General features: G+C 40.4%; 1 protein-coding gene across 9 annotated transcripts; it reads left to right on the plus strand.

The window, feature by feature from the left end:
* Window positions 1-4786: 4786 nt before the first annotated feature.
* Window positions 4787-20576, plus strand: LOC125751599 (serine/threonine-protein phosphatase 6 regulatory subunit 3-like). 9 transcript variants are annotated; one of them, XM_049030620.1, is made up of 25 exons: window positions 4787-4980; window positions 8598-8768; window positions 9896-10132; window positions 10373-10559; window positions 10647-10784; window positions 11134-11199; window positions 11453-11565; window positions 11713-11826; window positions 11911-12040; window positions 12192-12344; window positions 12498-12656; window positions 12745-12809; window positions 14887-15002; window positions 15083-15168; window positions 15275-15358; window positions 15624-15721; window positions 16224-16278; window positions 16758-16888; window positions 16968-17083; window positions 17293-17473; window positions 17640-17731; window positions 17821-18001; window positions 18665-18682; window positions 19669-19782; window positions 20206-20576. In XM_049030620.1, the coding sequence occupies exons 3-25, from the start codon at window positions 9906-9908 to the stop codon at window positions 20252-20254; spliced, it is 2673 nt and encodes an 890-aa protein (XP_048886577.1). In that variant the 5' UTR covers window positions 4787-4980; window positions 8598-8768; window positions 9896-9905; the 3' UTR covers window positions 20255-20576. The 9 variants fall into 9 exon arrangements, with proteins under 9 accessions (XP_048886577.1, XP_048886580.1, XP_048886579.1 ...); XM_049030623.1 differs by having other exon boundaries at window positions 17824-18001; XM_049030622.1 differs by having other exon boundaries at window positions 16971-17083.
* Window positions 20577-20630: the final 54 nt, after the last annotated feature.

Here is a 20630-nt window from a genome sequence, read left to right on the forward strand (position 1 = left end):
CAGATTTCATTTTAGGGTATCCACATTCAAATTGGATGAAGGGTTTAGGATTTTCAGCTCATTAACATGTATAATTGGACAATTCACTTAAAAGCTATTTCATGGACAGGTGTGGGCAATTCCTTCGTTCTTTCACTATCAATTAAGCAGATAAAAGGCCTGGAGTTGATTTGAGGTGTCTAGTTTGCATTTGGAAGACTGAGGTGTGAACATATAACATGCGGTCAAAGGAACTCAGTATGCAGGTGAAACAGGCCATCCCTAGGCTGCGAAAACAGAAAAAACAATTCGAGAAATTGCCACAATATTAGGAGTGGCAAAATCCACAGTTTGGTACATCCTGAGAAACAAAGAAAGCATTGGTGAACTCAGCAACGTAAAAAGGTCTGGACATCCACGGACAACAATGGTAGTGGATGATTGCAGAATCATTTCCATGATGAAGAGAAACCCCTTCATAACAGCCAACCAAGTGAACAACACTCTGCAGGAGGTAGGCGAGTCAATATCCAAGTTTACCATAAAGAGAAGACTGCATGAAAGCAAATACAGAGGGTTCACTGCAGGATGCAAGCCACTCATAAGCCTTAAGAATAGAAAGGCTACATTGGATTTTGCAAAAAAACATCTAAAACCAGCACAGCTCTGGATCAGCATTCTTTGGACAGATGAAACCAAGATCAACCAGTATCAGAATGATGGAAAGAAAAAAGTATGGAGAAGGGCTGGAACGGCTTAGGATCCAAAGAACACCACATCATCTGTAAAACATGGTGGAGGCATTGTGATGGCTTGGGCGTGCATGGCTGCCAGTGGCACTGGGTCTTTAGTGTTTCTTGATGATGTCACACAGGATGGAAGCAGCCAAATGAATGCTGAGGTGTTCAGAGACATCATGTCTGCTCAAATGCAGCCAAATTGATTGGGCGGAGTTTCATAATACAGATGGACAATGACTCAAAACACACAGCAAAAGCAACCCGGGACTTTATTAAAGCAAAGAAGTGGAATATTCTCAAATGGCCAAGTCAGTCACCTGATCTCAACCCCACTGAACATGCATTTCACTTGCTAAAGACTAAACTACAGACAGAAAGACCCTCAAACAAACAGCAACTGAAAGCTGCTGCAGTAAAGGCCGGGCAGAGCATTTAAAAGGAGGAAACCCAGCATCTGCTCATGTCCATGAGTTTAAGACCTCAGGCAGTTACTGCCTGCAAAGGGTTTTCAACTAATTATTAGAATTGAACATTTTATTTGCAGTTATACTGTATTAATTTGTCCAGTTACTTATGAGCCCCTGAAAGGAGGGGACTGTGTAGAAAAATGACTTTAGTTCCCCACATTTTTACGCAATGTTTTTGTTCTACCCACTTAATTAAAACTGAACGTCTGCATTTCAACTGCATCTGATTTGTTTCTTTTAAAATTTATTGTGTAAAATTTATTAATGTCATACCCAGGATGAAGCAATTTCAGGTTAAAGGTCTTGCTCAAGGGCCCAACGGAGTAGAATCACTCCGTGCATTGGCAGGATATGAACCAACAACCGTCTGATTTCTGGCACAGATCCCTAGTCTCACAGCCATCGCTCCGCCTTATCGTGGTCTTTGCTTTACGGCCAGTAGGTCTTCCTCTGTTGTGCTATGAAAGTGAACCCCTTGTATGTAACATTCTAGTAATGCCTGTGTGTACGATATGAAGCAGTAAATTTATGATGAGTCAGGAGCCAAGGGCCCTGGTGCTGTGCTGTATGCATTATTAAAAGCCTCACACATTTATAGACATGGTGGTGCAGTGTGTTAGCACTGTTGCCTTACACCTCTGGGACCCGGGTTCAAGTTTCCGCCTGGGTTACATGTGTGTGGAGTTTGCATGTTCTCCCCATGTCGTTGTGGGGTTTCCTCTGAGTACTCCGGTTTCCCCCCACAGTCTAAAAATATGCTGAGACTAATTGGAGTTGCTAAACTGCCCGTAGGTGTGCATATGTGAGTGACTGGTGTGTGAGTGTGCCCTGCGATGGGCTGGCCCCCCATCCTGGGTTGTTCCCTGCCTTGTGCCCATTGCTTCCGGGATAGGCTCCGGACCCCCTGCAACTCAGTAGGATAAGCGGTTTGGAAAATGGATGGATGGATGTACAGAACTCAAAAATTGAAAAACTTTGTCTCTATACAAATATTTATGGTCCTGACTAAGTCTTTCTAATATTTTCTTGTAATAAAAGTTTGAAAAAGCAGTGTATCATTTTTTTTTTTTAAATCCAGGGGTGGGCCCAAACTTCTGGCCTGTTGAGTATATTTTTAACATTTTTCATTTTACATATTAAATTAGAACATGCAATGTTAAACATGTGACCTCAAAGGGGTGAAAGGAATGACTGTAAAGACTATGGAAGCGTGAGATCTTTGCTTACTCAGGGGAGACTTATGGAACCTTTTCAGGCTCCCTGTCATGGTTCAACCTGGAAGTTTGACTTGGACCTCAGTGACAGTGGAGCAGCCTGCTTTCATCAGCTGCCCGTGTTAAGACAGAAATCTGGCTAGGGAGTAAGTGAGTGTCCTAGAGGAAGCAGGCCAGATGACTGGTGAGGAAGGATGTGACCATTCATCCATCCATTTTCCAAACGTTTATCCTCATCAGGATTGTGGGGGGGGGGGGGGGGGGGGGCTTGGAGCCTATCCCAGGCAACACAAGGCTGTGCGTTTACCCTAGACAGGATGCCAGTAGGACCCTTGTTGTTGTAAAGAAAAAAAAAAGGAATATTTATATTGCGTCTTAGCTGAAACAATTTGGGTTGAAATGACACATGAGAATCTTAAATATCATCTTAAGACCTCAGCTAGCAGCATATTGATAATACAGGTCCTTAACTCCTATTCACTATCAGCAGACATTTTGAGCTATCCATCAATCCATATTCTAACCTCTCATTCTGGTCAGGGTTCGCGGTATATTTTTATTCGGATTGTTCAAATTACGGTACTTTTAATGATGGAGAAACCAGTCAATACAAATAAATGTATTGTTTTTTAATTACCATTTGCTGCCCTCCGATGGAGACATGGTGTAATTACCGATATTCTATGTGAAGACGCAACATTTGTGAATGATCTGTAAATGGACAGATTATTCTTTGTATTACATTGTTACAAAATGCTAAAACGCAAAAAGGATTCAGAAGTCATATGAAGCTTTGTGTTATTTAGATTTATATACCACTACGTTTAAAGCGAGTGTTAAGTGCCATTGTTAAATATTTCAAATGTTTCTTTGCACAACATTTTTGGGCTGCATGGTGGTTCAGTGACAAGCACTCCTGCCTGACACCTCCAGCACTGGGCACTTGTATCCTTCCTTCTTTAATGTCATTAATTATCTGCCTATAGCATGAGCATGTACCCAGAGACAGACCGGCATCCTGTGCATTATTCTCTCTACTTTGTACCCTGGAAAATCTCCGGGCTTTACTATTACCCTGTACATGAAGTAGTATACCTTTGTATTTTAAATGCAAAACTGGATGCTGTACAGTTTCCTCGCTTTATATTTTCTGCTTGTTTAATAAATGGTTTGAATATGAATCTGCATATAATTTAGGGGTTCCTGTTCACTCGGCTGCAGTATGCTGCAGTGAGCCTGCAATTCGCAGATACATTGTCATGTAGATCCTTCACCCACCAGAAGCAAAAGCACAGCAGGGCTGATATTACCCAGTAATATCAACCATACTCATTGACAAAAGCAGAAAACTTGGGTTTAAAGTTTCCTTATAATCTCATTCATTTCGATTATTTACACGTATTTATTAAAGAATTTTCAGGTCACGACTGCACTGTAGACCTAGAGCATAAACAAGTATGAATACAGGATTGCCTACGTTGATGCTAAAGGGATACCAAACGTAAGAAATAGCTGTGGTTCAGAAATGAAGGCTGCAAAATGTACATTACATAAGACGTAATCGCTAGTCTTGAAAATGCATCCCGATTAATTCATAAGTAAGTCTAATGCACATATTTGCTTATAGTTAACCATTTTTCACGTAGACATGTAATTTAATCCATAATACTCGAACAATCATTAGCTAGTTGGGCCATGCACAGTGTACCAGACTGAATAAGAAAAAGCTATACGCTGGCCATCTTACTGCCTTTGCATAGCGGCGCACGTCATTATAACTAAGGAAAGTTTTAACAGCATAGCCTTCTGAATATTCCCCGGGTGATACTGACGATGGGGCATCTTCGGCCGAAACGAAAACGCAAACACGAAACAACTTAGTCCCGTGGTTCTGACACGCTAGTTAAGGCAGGCGCGTCTCTGAAAAGTGTATCTCGAAGTGGCGTCCTGCTGTCGAAAGGGACAGAGGACTGGGGGAGAACCTAAGCCTATCCCAACATAAAGTGAGCTAGATTATTTCTGTACTAGTGCTGATTGACGGGTTAGGTGAGATATTACTAAGAAAGCTACGTAAAACTACGCTCCGTTTTGAGCAGTGAAAAGCACAGTATTCCCGTTTCCTCTTTAGCCCTAACTAGACCGACCGAAAAGTTTTTGCTCGAAAAGGCTTATAAAAGCCTTTATAACTTGCTTATAAATGGCCATCTACGTACATATCTTACATGCAGTAACGAAGTACAGATGTATATTGCGATGTGAGAATTGTGACCAAATGACAGACCCACAGCGGTGGGACTTCGGCTTGAATGGCGTTTGTTTTAGCCAATGGCGAGGCTATAATTCGTTTGAATGACTGTCGTATCAGCACTATGGGGGAAGAGCTTTTTTAAAGTTGATTGATCCGCCATCTTGAAAAGTGCCCTCCGATGGTTAAGCTTTTCCCGCCCGTCGGAGTCTGCTGTAGATTGTTTGTTTTCCCTGTTAGGCTGCTGGTTTTCCTGAAGTTCATGTCCGTAGTATTTGATTCAGAAGCCTGGTCAGCTTACCTGCCGGGGAAGCGTCACCTTGCCTTTCTTGTTGGTACGTACTTACCCGTTAGCTAGTTGCTGCAGTTCTCCGTGCTGGCCACAGGAGTAGCTAGTAAACTAATCTGACGAAGTGGGATTGAGCTTCATAGTTTGAGTTGTTTGGTTGACTGTTATTTACTGACCACTTTCTGAACAGTTTTATTGTGTTCAGTGTTATGTCCTGCTTTCTTTATCTGACGAGAGAAGTTATTCAACTAGTTGAACTACTTCAGGAGTTTTAAAATGGAAATACACTAAATGCTTTCATATATAATCATTAACCGGCAACACAAACCTCAGTTAACTGTGTCGTGGGCCACTATACTTATTATATCAGTGATATTAAATATATTTTCAGAAGTTTTTATACCATTTGATTTGCTATCGTGTTTATTAGGAAACCCGTTTAGTTTCACTTTTGTTATGTCTTACAGGATGTAGTTTGTTTTTGGAAACGATCCCATTTCAACCTATGACTTCGTTGTAACATTGTCATGTTGTAATTAAGTAACACGTTAGTTGGTATTCATATGGTAACGAAGTAGTACTGCCACAGTGTCAGATGCCTACCTTTTACTTTCGGCGATAGCTTTGCTAGCCGGATAGCTAAAATAGAGTTTGATGTTGTCCTTACTGTTTGGCTGGCTGTCTACAGCAAAAATAAAGTTTGAATCAAGTTCCAGAGATGCGAGTAGGAGTAGCTGGTCCTTCAGTCGATCACACCGGGAGTTTTAGCCACCTGCAGTGTCTGAAAAGTATGTGGTATCTATTAATGAAAGGGAAGTGCTCTGAATGTTATATCAACTCGCCAAGCGGTTTGTATTACTGTATTAGTAACTGCCGAGACTGTACAATAGGTATGGTGGTTAGGTTGATAGTGTCGCTTGAATTAAATTAATTTCCAGTTATATCTAATATTCAAATAATCTTTGAGGTCTTTGCAGAAAAAAATAACGCTCCATTTGATACTGCTTGGGGTTTACACTATTTAACTTCGATAAATGCTTACTTGACAACTTTACTATGCAAGAATACTCAGTGACTGCAAGTATTAAGTATTACATGTTCATGAGGGTTGCTCTACAGGATCTTTCTTAGAAAGATAATCCCATTTTCTTTTGCCTAGTATGAATCTCATGCATTGAATAGATGGAAAAATTGTGACCACCCTTTGTCACAAAGAACTGTAATAGAGCCACTCTGAAAAGAGAAAGCAGACTTATAATAAAATATCATGGATTTTTAAAGATATCGACATAGTCTTTAGTAAGGCTGGGCAATATGAACCAAAAACACATCAGTATTTTTAGGAAGAATAGCAATACACAATACATATCTCAGTATTTTCCTTGAATTGGGCTAAATGTACAGTTGTATTTCAGAGCCTCATGTGAGATGTCACAAGCGTTAGAACAGTGTGGTCAAAACAAAATGCTTACTTGATGCAGAGGATTTCAGTCCCTGTTTGCAAAAAATACAACTACAGCTGTTCGGTATAGACACTTTCCTTATTCCAAACATAAGTCTGAAAATGGAATTTAATTTTTTATTTTTTTATTTTACCTGTGAGCTGTTTGGCAATGTTTTAAAATGAAAATAACCATGTAACAATGTTCCCTCTCCTTTTGCCTCCATCAGCTTCCCCATCTTAACTGAATGGTTTAATTTTAGCTGTGAATTATGGGATTCTATGCAGTGTCATGACCGAAGTTCTGGCGTTATTTACAGCCAGGACAAAAATCATCAAAAATCATTACTAGAGCAATAATTTTAATGTACAATAAAATATATCCATATAAATGGCAATTTCTCATTTTGTATTGTTTGAAAAGTTAATGGTATATCGATTTATAGTTTGAGACTTCAGGTGTTTTCTTAGCATGGAGACAAAGGCCAATAGTGTGTGCTTTTTCCCTTCTACATTTATGATCTCTGTTCTAGTTTCTTTAATGACTAGTAAAGGTGTAAAGTGATTGCAGCTTGGAATCCAACTAAGTGTTTCAAGCTCTCATACTGAACCTAACCTATTGATAAGCAAGTTAGAAGAAAGCAGATTAAAGTACTGCTTGAGTAGGACTGAAACTGGCTTCTTAAAACTAGTACAGTCGAACCTCGTTACTACGTACCCCGGATACAACGTTTTCACCTTTTCAACGTATAGGTTTCTAATTCCCGTTTTTAGCCTATGTATTATTCCAATAGCAGCCATTGTTTACAGCGTACACCCTTACAGCGTAAACTTCGATACAACATTCAAATTTCTGCACTAAGTGGTTACAACGTTCTATGCTTATAACATACATGTTTTTGATATCCCGTCTTGTACATAGTAACGAGGTTCGACTGTACATGAAATATAATGGTTGGTGGAAAATCCAAACTTGAATAGGCCATAAGGATTTAAATGAAGTGAATGAAACACTATATTGCTTTATTTCAAACTGCATATCTAGTAGTCTTTTCCAGATGTGATAGGTCTGTGATTGTGAGGTGTTTTTTTAAAGCAATGCAATTGTTCCTTTATCCATTGAAGATATCGCCAGGTCCCCATTGTGATATTCTTTTTTTTTCTCCTCTGAGTTTGTGATTCATTTTAACAGGGGAAAATGTACATCCCATCGGTATTAGTTAATAGCATTGTGGCTCTCCTGTTTTCTCTGGATCTTAAAGATTGTGTTGCTGTAGTAGTTTTTTTTATATATCTATATATATATCTATCTATCTATCTATATATATATATATATATATATCTATCTATATATATCTATATCTCTCTCTCACTCTCTCTCTCTCTCTCTCTCTCTATATATATATATATATATATATATATATATATATAGAGAGAGAGAGATATATAGATGCGCATATATATAGATATGTATATGCATATTCATTTATTATATATAAAAATAAAATACACACACCTACCTACCTACCTCGGCAGACATTCATGTCTGGTGACTCTTCCTATGAGGCAGACGGATTGGGAGAGCATGAGGGGATCATGAAGTTGCTGGAAAGGGGTGTGTGGCGTTCCCGATATCTTTTCAAGTGAAAGGAGGTCCAAGTCTTGAGTCTTGGTGCTCTCTGTCTTCCTGTATGGCTGTGAGACACGGACACTGTCCAGTGAGCCAAAACAAAGACTGGACTCCTTCAGTACTGTGTCTCTTTAGATAATACCATCTGTTTGACTTTGTGTCGAATGAGTGGTTGCTAGAGGAGTCCCGAATGAGGCACATTACCTGCATTGCAAGGGAGCGTCAGTTACGGCATTGCATTACGGCCATGCGGTCCGTTTTCCTGATCCTCAGTGCTTAGATCCCGAGCAGCTGGATCAGGCCGAGGGGATGCCCACGTGGTACCTGGGCGCGGCAGATGGCCATTTCCGGACTGTGGGGCTGGACCATGTGTCTGCCTGGGGGGGGTCACTAGCTAGGATCTCACGGATGTGTAGTGGGCTTAGCAACACGCTGCATCAGTGCAGACTCCCCAACCTGCTCTGACCTGCACATCTAGTTCATTAATTTTACATTTAAAACCTTTTACAAGAAGAATGTACAGTATTTTTTTTTTTTTTTTTTTTTTTAAATTTACTGTGTGAAATCTTCCTGTCCACTTTTTTTGCTACAGGGAAATATTGATTGGTGGAGGCTGAGGTGCCTTCTGTTGCATGCATCCTGTTTCCAAAGCTTTCTCCTGTTGCCACTGCTTGGAGTGCCTGTAATGGGAAAGGACTTCCAAAGAGAACATACATTGTTTTATTTTTGAATAATCTGACCGTCACGTTACTTTTCAAACCAGGTATGTGTTAAGCTGTTGATTGCTAAATCACTGTTGATCACAGGATATAGCTATATAGATTGATCAAAACAAAAATTATTTTTTATAGGTTAAAATTCAAGTCGGTCAAATTGTGTGGGTGTAACTTTATAAAGCCTTTTACCCAGCTTATCTTTCAGTAGATACCGGCTCCAAAAATTGGAAATTGGCCCAGGTTAAATTTAATATATCAATGTTTTGTATTCACCTCTCCAGATTAGACATTTGGTTTCCATTATCTGCAAGTTGGCCATGAACATTTGAAAGAGAATATTTTTGGAGCTTGCAGAAACATCGACTTGCAAGTTAAGAATATATAAATTCTGGAAATGATTTGAATCACAGTCATGTAAATATTAGTGTAAATATTTGTAAGTGCATACTATATTTTTAATATTAAAAGCTTTTCTTTAAAAACAAACTTAGATCCCAGTTATTTTGGCTTGGGAATGCCGTGCATCTGTCTCGGCAACCACCCTCACTCACGTTAGCTGTCTGTGATTGGAATCTCAGATTTCTCACAGTGACTTAAGCTTTTCAGTGCCATTAATTTAATGTTCCCAAGTATTTGTGAATTTTCATGTGTATGTGTATCTTCCACCATAAACCCTCATGCATATGATGGGGTGACTATTTTTTGATACTAAATAGACACAGTTTAAGTTCTTTACCAGTTTTTGAGCTGTGGCGACTGGGGGGTTTCCTCTGACTTTTCAGTGGTAATTTCACTCATGTTCATGGTGGGTTTCTGCTGTTGATTGTGGGATTTCACTGTAGACTTCATTACAATATTTTGGCTCAGTGGGGTTTTCTATCAGAAAATTAAGGGTAAAATTGGTCGATATTTTATGTGAGGAATGCTAGAAAAATTTCAGTGGACCATTTGAGTGTGATTTTTGAAAGAATAACAAGGCACAGGTTGGCAAAAAGAGTAAAATATCTCTTATTAAAATTTTTAATGATTCCTGTGAGAAGTAAGGTTAATTTTGAAGCCTTTTAGGCTTTCATGCTTAACTGTTGGCCCGATTTTCGCACTGTGCGATACGCATGACCACTGCTGAGACAGATGCGTATTAATTTCAGCATGTGTGTTCTCTGCTCTTTGCCAGTAACAGCAACATGTTCTGGAGGTTTGACCTGTATACAACTTCCCACATCGACGCCCTGTTGGAGAAGGGGAACGTAACCCTGATAGAGCTGATGGATGAGGAGGATGTGTTGCAGGAGTGCAAGGCCCAGAACCGCCAACTTATTGATTTCCTGGTCCAGCCACAGAGCATGGAAGACCTGGTTGGCTATGTCACCCAGGAGCCCAGTGATGACATGGACGAGAAGCTTAAGTACAAGTGAGTAGTTGTGTCCTTCTGTTTGAGACTGGCCTGTGCCTGCTTTATGCTTTCGTTTGGTTTACTGTAAAACAGCAGCTGCTTTTTGTTTGTATAAAGTGACTGTTGCTCAATTTACTTATTGAATGGATGGCCTTGTCTAAAGGTCATTGTAATGTATGCAGCAGCAGTACAAAAGTGTGCATACATCAGGAGCTCTAACTGCTGTTTTAGTGAATGATATGGTTCCAACTTGTTCAGGTTCCCCAACATATCCTGTGAACTCCTCACATCGGATGTGAGTCGAATCAACGACAAACTGGGTGAGGACGAAAGCTTGCTTACAAAGCTCTACAGCTTTCTGCAACATGACCCCCCTCTCAACCCCCTGCTGGCAAGTTTTTTCAGCAAGGTGCTGAGCATCCTTATCCGCAGGAAGCCTGATCAAGTAAGTGTGGTGAAGGCTCAAGCTAAATTTTATTTGCAATATATTTAACATATAAGTTTGATGCATATTAAATATCTCTTTCCTCAGATTGTAGAGTTTCTCCGTAAGAGGGACGACTTCGTGGACCTAATGATAAGGCATATAGGGACCTCGGCCATCATGGACTTGATGCTCAGGATGTTGACCTGTATTCATCCAGAGCAGCTTAGGCAAGATGTCTTAAATGTGAGTGCATGTGTCATCGCTTTGTCTCTCCAAGACCTGATAAGTTTTTATTGGCAAAGTAGCAACTTGTCGCTTTGTTAGTGATTCCAGGTAATCTTATACAAAACATTCCCTTTTTTTGTGTGTGTGTGTGTCTATGTGACCCATCACCACGAAATGAGTCTTAAGTCGCACTGGTAGAAATATACCCATAAAACTCATTTCGTGGTGATGGGTCACATATCATTGTAACACCTGGGCATAATACAGTAGATCTTTGACATGATGTGATAAGATTCCACCTTGTGGTGTGTTTTGAAATAATTCACCTTATTCTGTCGTTCTTCAACTTGTTTAATTTTTTTCCTAGTGGCTGAATGAGGAGAAGGTTATCCAGCGGCTTGTTGACATGGTACAGCCAACTCTGGATGAGGATGTCAGTATTATTACTTGCACTTTTGAAGTGTTGGAATTGATACTATCCTTAATATCTAAAGGCTGCAGGTTTCAGGAGATTTCCTGTAGTGTGTGTGTGCTTTATAAATAACACTATTTTAATAATAATCTACAATAATCAATGTAATGCTCTCCTTGTACCTGGCATGTCTCACTGCAAGGTATCTGGCTACAAATTTGGATTTATTTGCGGTCTGTCTCTATTTTTAATGATTGTTCTCTTCTTGTTCAAGAAACACTCTAATGCATCCCAGTTGCTATGTGAAATAATTCATCTAAGCAGAGACCAGATGTTCCAAGTTCAGGGTGGCTCAGAGTCAGACCCCCTATTGGTCACTCTGGAAAAGTATGTTTTTGTTTTGTATTTGTTTTTAATAGCTATTTTTGACATTAGCCTCCCAGCTCTAAATGGATACATTGAAGACAACTTACATTTTGTATTTGAAAACGAGTACAAAAAATTCAACATATGACCCCCCCCCCTGTTTTGCAGGCAGGAGACAGTGGGACAGTTACTGTCCAACAACTTTGACAAAGAGAGGAACGACTCTGCTATAGTCAGTGTTATACAGATACTGTTGACTCTGTTTGAAATGCGAAAGCCTGCGTAAGTACTTAACAAAAAAAAGAAGGCTTTCGTTTTTGGCTTTCAGTTGTCCTCCCCGTTAACTGTAACTGTATACTGTTTAAGTTTTGAAGGTCACTTGGAGAGCTGCCCCCCCAATATGAACCACCCATCGTTCTCAGTCAGTCCGACTGTGCTGGAGGCTGTCAAACCAAGGCTAAAGGACTTCCACCAACTGCTGCTTGAGCCCCCAGAGGTATTGGCCCATAACTGGAATAAAGCCAAACAATTCTCCGGGTCCTTTTGGTTCTATTACTGCTGACTATCAGTGCTCCTTACCGAATTATTTTGCATGGTAGCACTATTGATTGAAGTTGTAATGATAGTTTTTGTATTGTCATTTATAGAAAAATGTCTTGAAAACTACATGGGGAGTGCTGGATCCCCCAGTCGGCAATGCACGTTTGCATGTAGTCCGACTGGTTGCTAGCCTTCTTCAGACAAACACACACACGATCAACCTTGAGCTTATAGACCTCAACACTGTTGGAGTCATACTTGTGAGTAAACTTTTAAACCCTTGGCCTTCCCTCCTAGTTTAATAGTCATTTGGCTGTTTTTTAAATAGTGCCTGTGGCTGTTTCTTTGCTTTAAAAGGTAATCAGTTTTAATCCTGTGCACTGACCTTTTTTTGTTTATTTCTGGTTCTTTAGGATATGTACTTCAAATATATATGGAATAACTTTTTGCACATACAAGTTGAAATCTGCATAGCAATGATTCTGACCTTACCTCCAACTCAAAGTGCAAGTCCCATTATCAATGGCGACAATGACTCTGAGTCTGTCAGGGAAAACCTTCTTGTCCAGCATGTGAGTCTCGTCTTGCAGGTGGCTTTTATACTTCAGAGTTGTTGTCTTTGTAGTACCTGTGTGCTGAGTCTGTTCCCTACTTTCCCAGCTGTTTCAGAAGTGCCAATTACTGCAGAGAATACTTGATGCCTGGGTCTCCAATGAAAAGGAGCAGTAAGTACTCATTGTTATATTTTTGCAATATACTTTTTATTGATTCCTGTGGGGAAATTCGCTATTCACCTCCCCCTTCTTGCTCACTCTTGGTGAGAGTAAGCTGGCTGCAAATGGCAGCCACCTGTAGCGGAGGGCAAAGAGCTCAGGCTTCCAGGACCTTGCTCAAGGGCCCACACAGGTGCTGAGGCTAGGCTTGAACAAGTGACTTTCTCATCACAGACCCAAGCCCACTATCCACACGCTGCTCCCCATCCTTAAAGGAATAACTTAAGATCTAAAATGGAATTTTAATGCAACTTAAGCACCCTTTCAGCTGTTAGATGACATGTGTAATTAGTTATGCCTTGTGTATTTATCTAACTCAAAGAAGGATGGCGTGTTGCTGGTAGCTGTTCATCCATTCTTGAGTTTGGCTTCCCTGCATCCCAAATCAGGGGATCACTTATTCATATATAATTTTGGCATGCTCCTTGATGGTTGGTTGCTTGTTGCTGGTAATTTTGAGGAAGGATATCCTACTTCAAATAATTTTGGCAGAAAGTTAATGTCCTTTATCATCATGTAAAATTTTGCCTGTGTTCATTATGTAGATACTTTTTTTTTTTACTTGTGTCTAAATACATATTTTGACCATCCCATTTATAACGCAACTTCACCCCCAGCTGTGGTGTTCAGCCATGAGGCATTTCGGCTTTACACGCATTGCATATACTGTAGTGATTTTGGTACTTGGGCACGAGGTGGGGAACAACCCAGGATGGGGGGCCAGCCCATCGCAGGGCACACTCACACACCATGCACTCTCTCATGCATTCCTACGGGCAATTTAGCAACTCCATTTAGCCTCAGCATATTTTTAGACTGTGGGGGGAACCCGGAGTACCCGGAGGAAACCCCACGACGACATGGGGAGAACATGCGAACTCCGTACACATGTAACCCAGGCGGAGACTCGAACCCGGGTCCCAGAGGTGTGAGGCAACAGTGCTAACCACTGCACCACCATGTCTGCAAATGTGTGAGGCTTTCAATAATGCATACAGCACAGCACCAGGGCCCTTGGCGCCTGACTCATAAATTTACTGCTTCATATCGTACACAAAGGCATTACTAGAATGTTACATACATGGGGTTCACTTACATAGCATAACAGAGGAAGACCTACTGGCCGTAAAGCAAAGACCACAATAGGGCGGAGCGATGGCTCTGAGACTAGGGATCTGTGCCAGAAATCAGATGGTTGTTGGTTCACATCCTGCCAATGCCCAGAGTGATTCTACTCCGTTGGGCCGTTGAGCAAGACCCTTAACCTGAAATTGCTTCATCCTGGGTATGACATTAATTGACATCCAGCCCTATAAAGAGGTCATCCAACTTAAAGCGTAAACTTGGGCACTGGTGGCGGGGTTGGCACTCAGTCTCTCGTCCCTGAGGTGGTTTGTCATGCGTTGGGTGTGGCAACGTACTGTAATCAGCACATGCTCCTTACCTGATTATGTACCGCTGTGATCAGTCACAGTGTAACTAGGTAGCAGGATGGGCAGGATGAGGGGTCAGGATGTGGCTCCGTGGGCTAAGCCTGTGTGCCTGTAATCAGAAGGTCGCAGGTTCAAACCCAGCCTCTGCCTGCGGGTCCTTTGAGTAAGGCCCTTAACCTCCTGGGTGCCGCTACGGGTGGCAGCCCTTCGCAAAAAACAACTTACTCTTTGGGGAAAAAAAAGAGCAAGTTGAGGAGGCGTAAAGACAATTTCCCTACGGGGATCAATAAAGTATCAATTATATATTATTATATCATTATAAAATGGCTCCATTGCAGCTAAAATTTCTTGGAAAAATAACATGAACATAAAATGAACTGTTGGCTGTTTTAATGTTTTAAAAAATAAATTTTATGCTGATATTGTATAAATTGCATCAACATTGGAAACCATAGTGATATTGTGCCTTGAAGTCTGACTTCTTTTTGAAAATGTGATATTTTTAATGTGTTTTGTGGGGGACTCGAGCTCTTGTTCTCTCTTTGTGCCATTTTAAATCAATATGTCAGTCTCAGTGACTATATCATCTGCTCCAGGGCCGAAGGCGGAAGGCGCCGAGGATACATGGGCCATTTGACTCGGATAGCTAATTCTGTGGTGCACAACAGTGACAAAGGGCCCAACAGCATGCTAATACAGCAGCTTATTTCAGGTGAGTGGTATTACTCACAGAGTGCTCTGGTTATGCTGCTATGGCAGATCACTTAAAGAAATGTGCTCTTGTATTTCCAGAGCTCCCTGAGGATGTCCGAGACGCATGGGATGCATTTATTTCTGGGCAGCTAGCAGATATTAACAAGAAGAACACTGTAGATTTAGTAAGTCTCTTTTCAAGCTTCATGTTGTGTGTCTGCACTGAAGTATTTAAAAGTGGGGGGGGAATGATATCCATTACCTTATGATGTACTTATGTTTCACAACTAGATAAATACACACATTCATCCATCCAGTAATGATGAGGTAGACTTTAAAAGCACTGGATTTCGTCAGGATTCTGCCTTACAACAAGTAAGTCAGTAATTTGGGTGGAGAAAAAAGTAATTTCATTATAAATCATGCTCTTCTGTTTATTTCAGATTGATTTCAGCTTTCACACATAATTGCTTGCATGCCATCATATGTTTTCAAATTTGTTAAATATTAGTAATGCTGCAAAGCCATGTGTACTCATGTAATGTGCTATATGTATATGTGTGCGTGTTCATAAATGCAGAGCATACAGTTTTGATTTGTAGTGTCAAGACTATATCATTATTGATCCTGGGTCTGCCAGGCCTTCTCTGATTATCAGATGCAACAAATGACGTCCAATTTTATTGAGCAGTTTGGCTTCAATGATGAGGGGTCCGCTGAGCAGGATGATGTTGTGGAGTGAGTATTTCACATGCATGCTGCTCTTCACGAACAACTAATTCTAGGGTGGCTCAAGTAAATGTACCATGCATTGATTCTGTTGAAAACTGATCAGCTTTAAATGACAGCAGGTCTTACTAAACTACATCATCATCCACGCATAATGAATGAGCAGCAGGGCTGTTCTTTTTCATGTTGGTATTGACCTTATTATGTGCACTGTGTTGGAGTTGCATTTCAGTACTCCCAAGAAGGGAGTATAGTGTGAACTACTGCAAGTTGCCCTTGCTTTGGTTTCTGTGCCCTTTAGTTGGAGGTTTACTGCTGACCAAAGGTTGACTAAGTTCTTAACTGCTCATTTTAGTGCCTAGTTTGGCCTATTGTGGTCTTTGCTTTATGGCCAGTGGGTCTTCCTCTGTTGTTCTATGTAAGTGCACCCCTTGTATGTAAGATTTTAGTAATTGTTTAATATGAAATTGTCTGACTTTTTGGTTTATTTACTTTTTCTTTAACATTTCAGTATTGCCTTTGACAGAATATCTGACATCAATTTTTCTTTAAATACAAATGAAAGTGTAAGTACTGTTTTGTGTTTAATTTTAACATTATTATTCTATGCTTAATTATTACTTGGCACATATGCAGTTTTTTTTTTGATTCACGTGTTTCCCTGGAATTAAGAGGATAAATTAACAGTGAGACAAGTTGCTCGGCAAGTGGAGTTTCCTGGAGGTTGTGTGAAACTTTCTCCCCATTACTTTGATAGTTACGGCAGCTATTGCACATTTTGCCTTTGCCTTATACAATCAGAACCAGATTGCCTTATACTGAACAATATTGATGTTTTCCAGTAAATATTGATAATGAGAGTCCTGAGTACATAAGTCTACATGTCACAACCTTATAGTTAAGGCCCTAGTCGTTTTCTGGTTGTTATGGGGAGAAAAACATCCAAATCCAGTTTGGTTTGGCGGCTTTTTGTTTTGGCATGATGGGAAAAATGACACAAGTGCATTAGGTGAAGGCTGCATGTGTGTGCATGTGTGTCCTTCAGGCTAATATTGCCCTCTTTGAGGCATTCTGCAAGGAAAAGATCCAAGAATGTGAAGACGCAGGCTCTGACGAGGATGACATTTGGGATGAGAAAGATGTCACTTTTGCACCAGAAACACAGAGGCGCCCCAGGTGAATTTTTTGCTGAATTCCATTTCCATATTTGGGCTTTGATGAGATTTGTTGAAGAGCATTCAACTCTGCTCCGCAGAAGTTCTGGCAGTACAGGCAGTGAAGAGAGCACAGATTCTGAAGAGGAAGATGGTAAACGTGACCCTTTTGAGCCCAGCAACACGAGCTCTGATGACCGAATGGAGGTTAACTCTGGTGAGGATGAAGAGTTCCATTTAATTAGCAAGAACATTAACATGAAGTTGTCCTACGCCTCTAGGATCAGCATTTCCTCTTTGTTCCCTTAATATTGCTAGTTGAGCAGAGATTTGTAGCTGATCAAATATACCTATTTTTGATTTGGGCAAAGTATTTTATTTATTAATTTTTACATTTATTACCTGGGTTATGTCTTGTAATACCAGCCTGGACCAGCAGCTTTGACATTCCCATGGAGATTGGCTGCTCCACAGGAACAGGGCCTCCCACAGCTGTGGATGCTTCACAAACTCTGATGCCAAAATCAGTAGGATGCAGTTCAGAAAACTCATCCCAAGGGAAAAAGGATGGATGGGCAGACTTCTCCAATTTCCCGGGATCTGTGAGGTCTCTATAAGTCATTTTGGTAGCTCTTTTAGTATAAATGTGTCGTTAGTAAGGCATATTAAAAAATATCCAAATTTTGCTAGTGTTGATTTAGACCTTAATATTTGATGGTGATGGATGGGTGGATGTCGGTATGTTTAAACTGAGGTATTTGTCATTGCTTTAGTCCCAACAATCCTCTAAGAAGTTGCTCCCCAGTGGCTATGGAGACAAGCTCAGAAGATCCCCTGACTGCTGGCTTTGCAGCTCAGTCTGAAGGTGACAGTGTTACTGTATGATCATAAAGAAAGAGGCAAATGTCTGGCATTACTCTTGATTGCCGTGGAATAACACAGACCTTTTTGTAGCAGAAGTGGAGCAGTGGCCAGGTCAGGAGTCCCAACCTGCCACAATGGTTGGAGAGGAGGAGGAGGAGGAGGATGAGGAGCTGACCACTGATCGTGTCACTGATACTGTCGCCAATGGCTCCATGAAGGAGACAGTCAGCCTTACCGTAGATGCCAAAACAGAGACTGCCGTTTTCAAAAGGTGAGCTTTAACAACCAGCTGTTCTCATTGGTTACACCTAAACCTTGTGTTTGTCTAAGTAGAACTGACTTCGCTTGTTATTGTGATACGCTGTTTTTCAGGAGTAGGGCAACTTTGAAACATGATACAAATAGAAAAATCAAACCTCTAATGAGGGAAATTTAATTTAATCATACATCAACTGTGAATGTACATGCTGACTTGTGGAGCTGTTCATACTATTTTAAACATGTTTTAAGCCCTGCAATCTGACAGGGTTTTGCACTCCACGTGGAGAATAAGTATATATTTAAGTAATAACTGATTGACAACTAAATTTGGATAATGTCTTTGAACATTAGTGTCGAACATGACTCTGAAAACTAAGGATGGGAGAAATGGGGCAATAAGCTTTGTCAGTCATTGACTTGGAAAAAGAGAATTAAACGTGTACCTTGTTCACATTGAGTTACATCAGGCAGTGATTGTCCCTCTCCCATTGGTTGTGATTTATGATTTGGATTTGAAAGCTTGTTTGGTTTCCTTGAAATCTGTGTTCATATTTGCAGAATCAGTTAATCTGAAAGGTATTGGGTTTAGGGCGAGAGCAATGTTTTTAGCGTGCATTTGTTTTAGAAGCCTGTTACTTATGTTGGTCTCCTTTCTTGCTGCTAATGGCTTCAGAGTGTTGAAATCCTTTTGGTATGTACAGCTGATTCAGGATTTATCAGACATGCAATGCTTTTTCATAAACCACTTGACTCCTATCATGATCTTTTCATCTTCATATATTAATGTGCATGTTAAATTGGACGCATGAATTTCTATGTCATGGTATGTCCACTGGATCTAAGGGTTAACCACCAACTTGCAACTTTGATTTTCTCTAAAGGCCTCACAGACTAAGGTGTGTCTCTATAAGGACAAGGCTTTGCAGCATCAGTGACCATAAACTCAGAATATGGAAACCAAGAGAGCATATCCATTAAAAGAAACATTGGTCTTTTTATCTTGTGGTTTGATTTCATCCTCTACTGAAAAGTCATAATTGGCCAAGAAGAAACTTTCCTTTGGTACAATTAAAATTAAGATGCACGTTATTGGTCGCAGGGGGGGGTGGAATTCTGGTGCATAATGCATCAATGACACAGAGCACAGGCCACTATACATTTAGTCAAACAGACAAGGTATAAAGAGTACACACAGTGGCAACAAGGTAATCGTAGTGCAAAACAAAAACTACACTGTACCTGTATCCTGAAACAATATTATACTACAGAATTATTTAAAGATGATAATAATAAATTTGGTAATGTCATGTGCAGTTAAAGAACAGCATTGCAGCTTTTCTATGCATGATTCGAGTTCAACAGAAGATTTATTGAATTAATTCATTATTACCACAGCCTAATCATACAGGAAAGTAGATGTAAAGCAGGAACAAGTGTGCTGTTGCCTTTTTACTGGATGCAGCAGTCGATAATGGCAGTTTTCTTAGATATGCAATGTCCCTGAATGTGCTAAATGTTTCTGAAAATTGGAGATTTCTGTCAACAATGCATTTTTGTTTTCTTTCCTCTTTCACTGTGGAGCTGGACTTCCATTCTGCATGCTGCTGTTCTGTTTTGACTGTGTCCTGTGCTATTGAAAATAGCTCTGCCAATAAAATCTTGCAATGTCACTTTTAGTGAGGACAAGTCACCTACCTCTGGAGACCCATCCACAAAATATGCTGTCACTGAGGATGCTGTGTTGGTGAGAACTGAATCAAGCCCACCAGCCAGCAACAGTCAGCAGCATAGGTGAGGACCCCCTTTATGGTAGCATCCACACACCCTGTTAGTATAGTGTTTGTGTGTGATTTAACAATTGGAGATCAACCTGATGCTTTGACTGAAGTTCCTTATTCCGAAGTCTTAATCTTAAGTCATATTCACTGCTTACCAGCATCAACCCCCTGAGGGGAAAGAAAAATTTCCAAATGAAGCTGTCAATGCCCCCCTTCTGAAAGTCACAGCAGTGGAACGAGCCAAGAAAATCTGTGTGTAGTATTTATGGGTTGGTGTTAAATGAAGTGTTTGTACACAGTGGAATTCGGGTCAAGTAGAAGACCCCTTACCCGAAGCTGGCTACTTGCTGATGGATCACCTGATGCTTGTGTATCAGCTCATTTTGCATTTCATTCATGTATTGCCACGGTATCCATGTTTGTCATTCTCATCTAGACCGGACAAGCAGGTTCAGGCGCCGGAGGCAGTGAATGGTCCGGCTTGATGGTGGTGGAGCCCCCGCAGGAGATGGAGCCGACACTGCACAAAATTCATCAGTTGAGGACCAGCAATACTAATACTAGATTTTAAATGCTGTTGTACAGGGACTTTCATATGTATGAAGATAAATATGCTGTAATGGATGAGAATTTTTTTATGCCATTGTTATTAAATGATCTGCCTGATGCCTGCCACACTGCTTTCACAGTAATGTTTGTGTAGTTAACATTTATTGTATGGAAGTATTTTTATAAAAGTAAAATCTGTATAGAAACTTACGCATAATTATACCAATTGGAATATTAAAGTAGTGTTTTTAATTGAAATCGTGCATTTAATTTACGCTTTTGGTCAAAACAAGATCTACCTTCATATTTTAA

The sequence above is a fragment of the Brienomyrus brachyistius genome, chromosome 11 (genome assembly GCF_023856365.1).
Source record: "Brienomyrus brachyistius isolate T26 chromosome 11, BBRACH_0.4, whole genome shotgun sequence".
Classification (NCBI taxonomy): domain Eukaryota; kingdom Metazoa; phylum Chordata; class Actinopteri; order Osteoglossiformes; family Mormyridae; genus Brienomyrus; species Brienomyrus brachyistius.

Coding starts and splice junctions, on each gene's coding strand:
- LOC125751599 (XM_049030620.1), top strand. CDS start 9,906: ATGTTCTGGAGGTTTGACCTGTATACAACTTCCCACATCGACGCCCTG. Junction 10,133..10,372: donor GACGAGAAGCTTAAGTACAA/GTGAGTAGTTGT, acceptor CAACTTGTTCAG/GTTCCCCAACATATCCTGTG. Junction 15,722..16,223: donor GAGCAGGATGATGTTGTGGA/GTGAGTATTTCA, acceptor TTAACATTTCAG/TATTGCCTTTGACAGAATAT.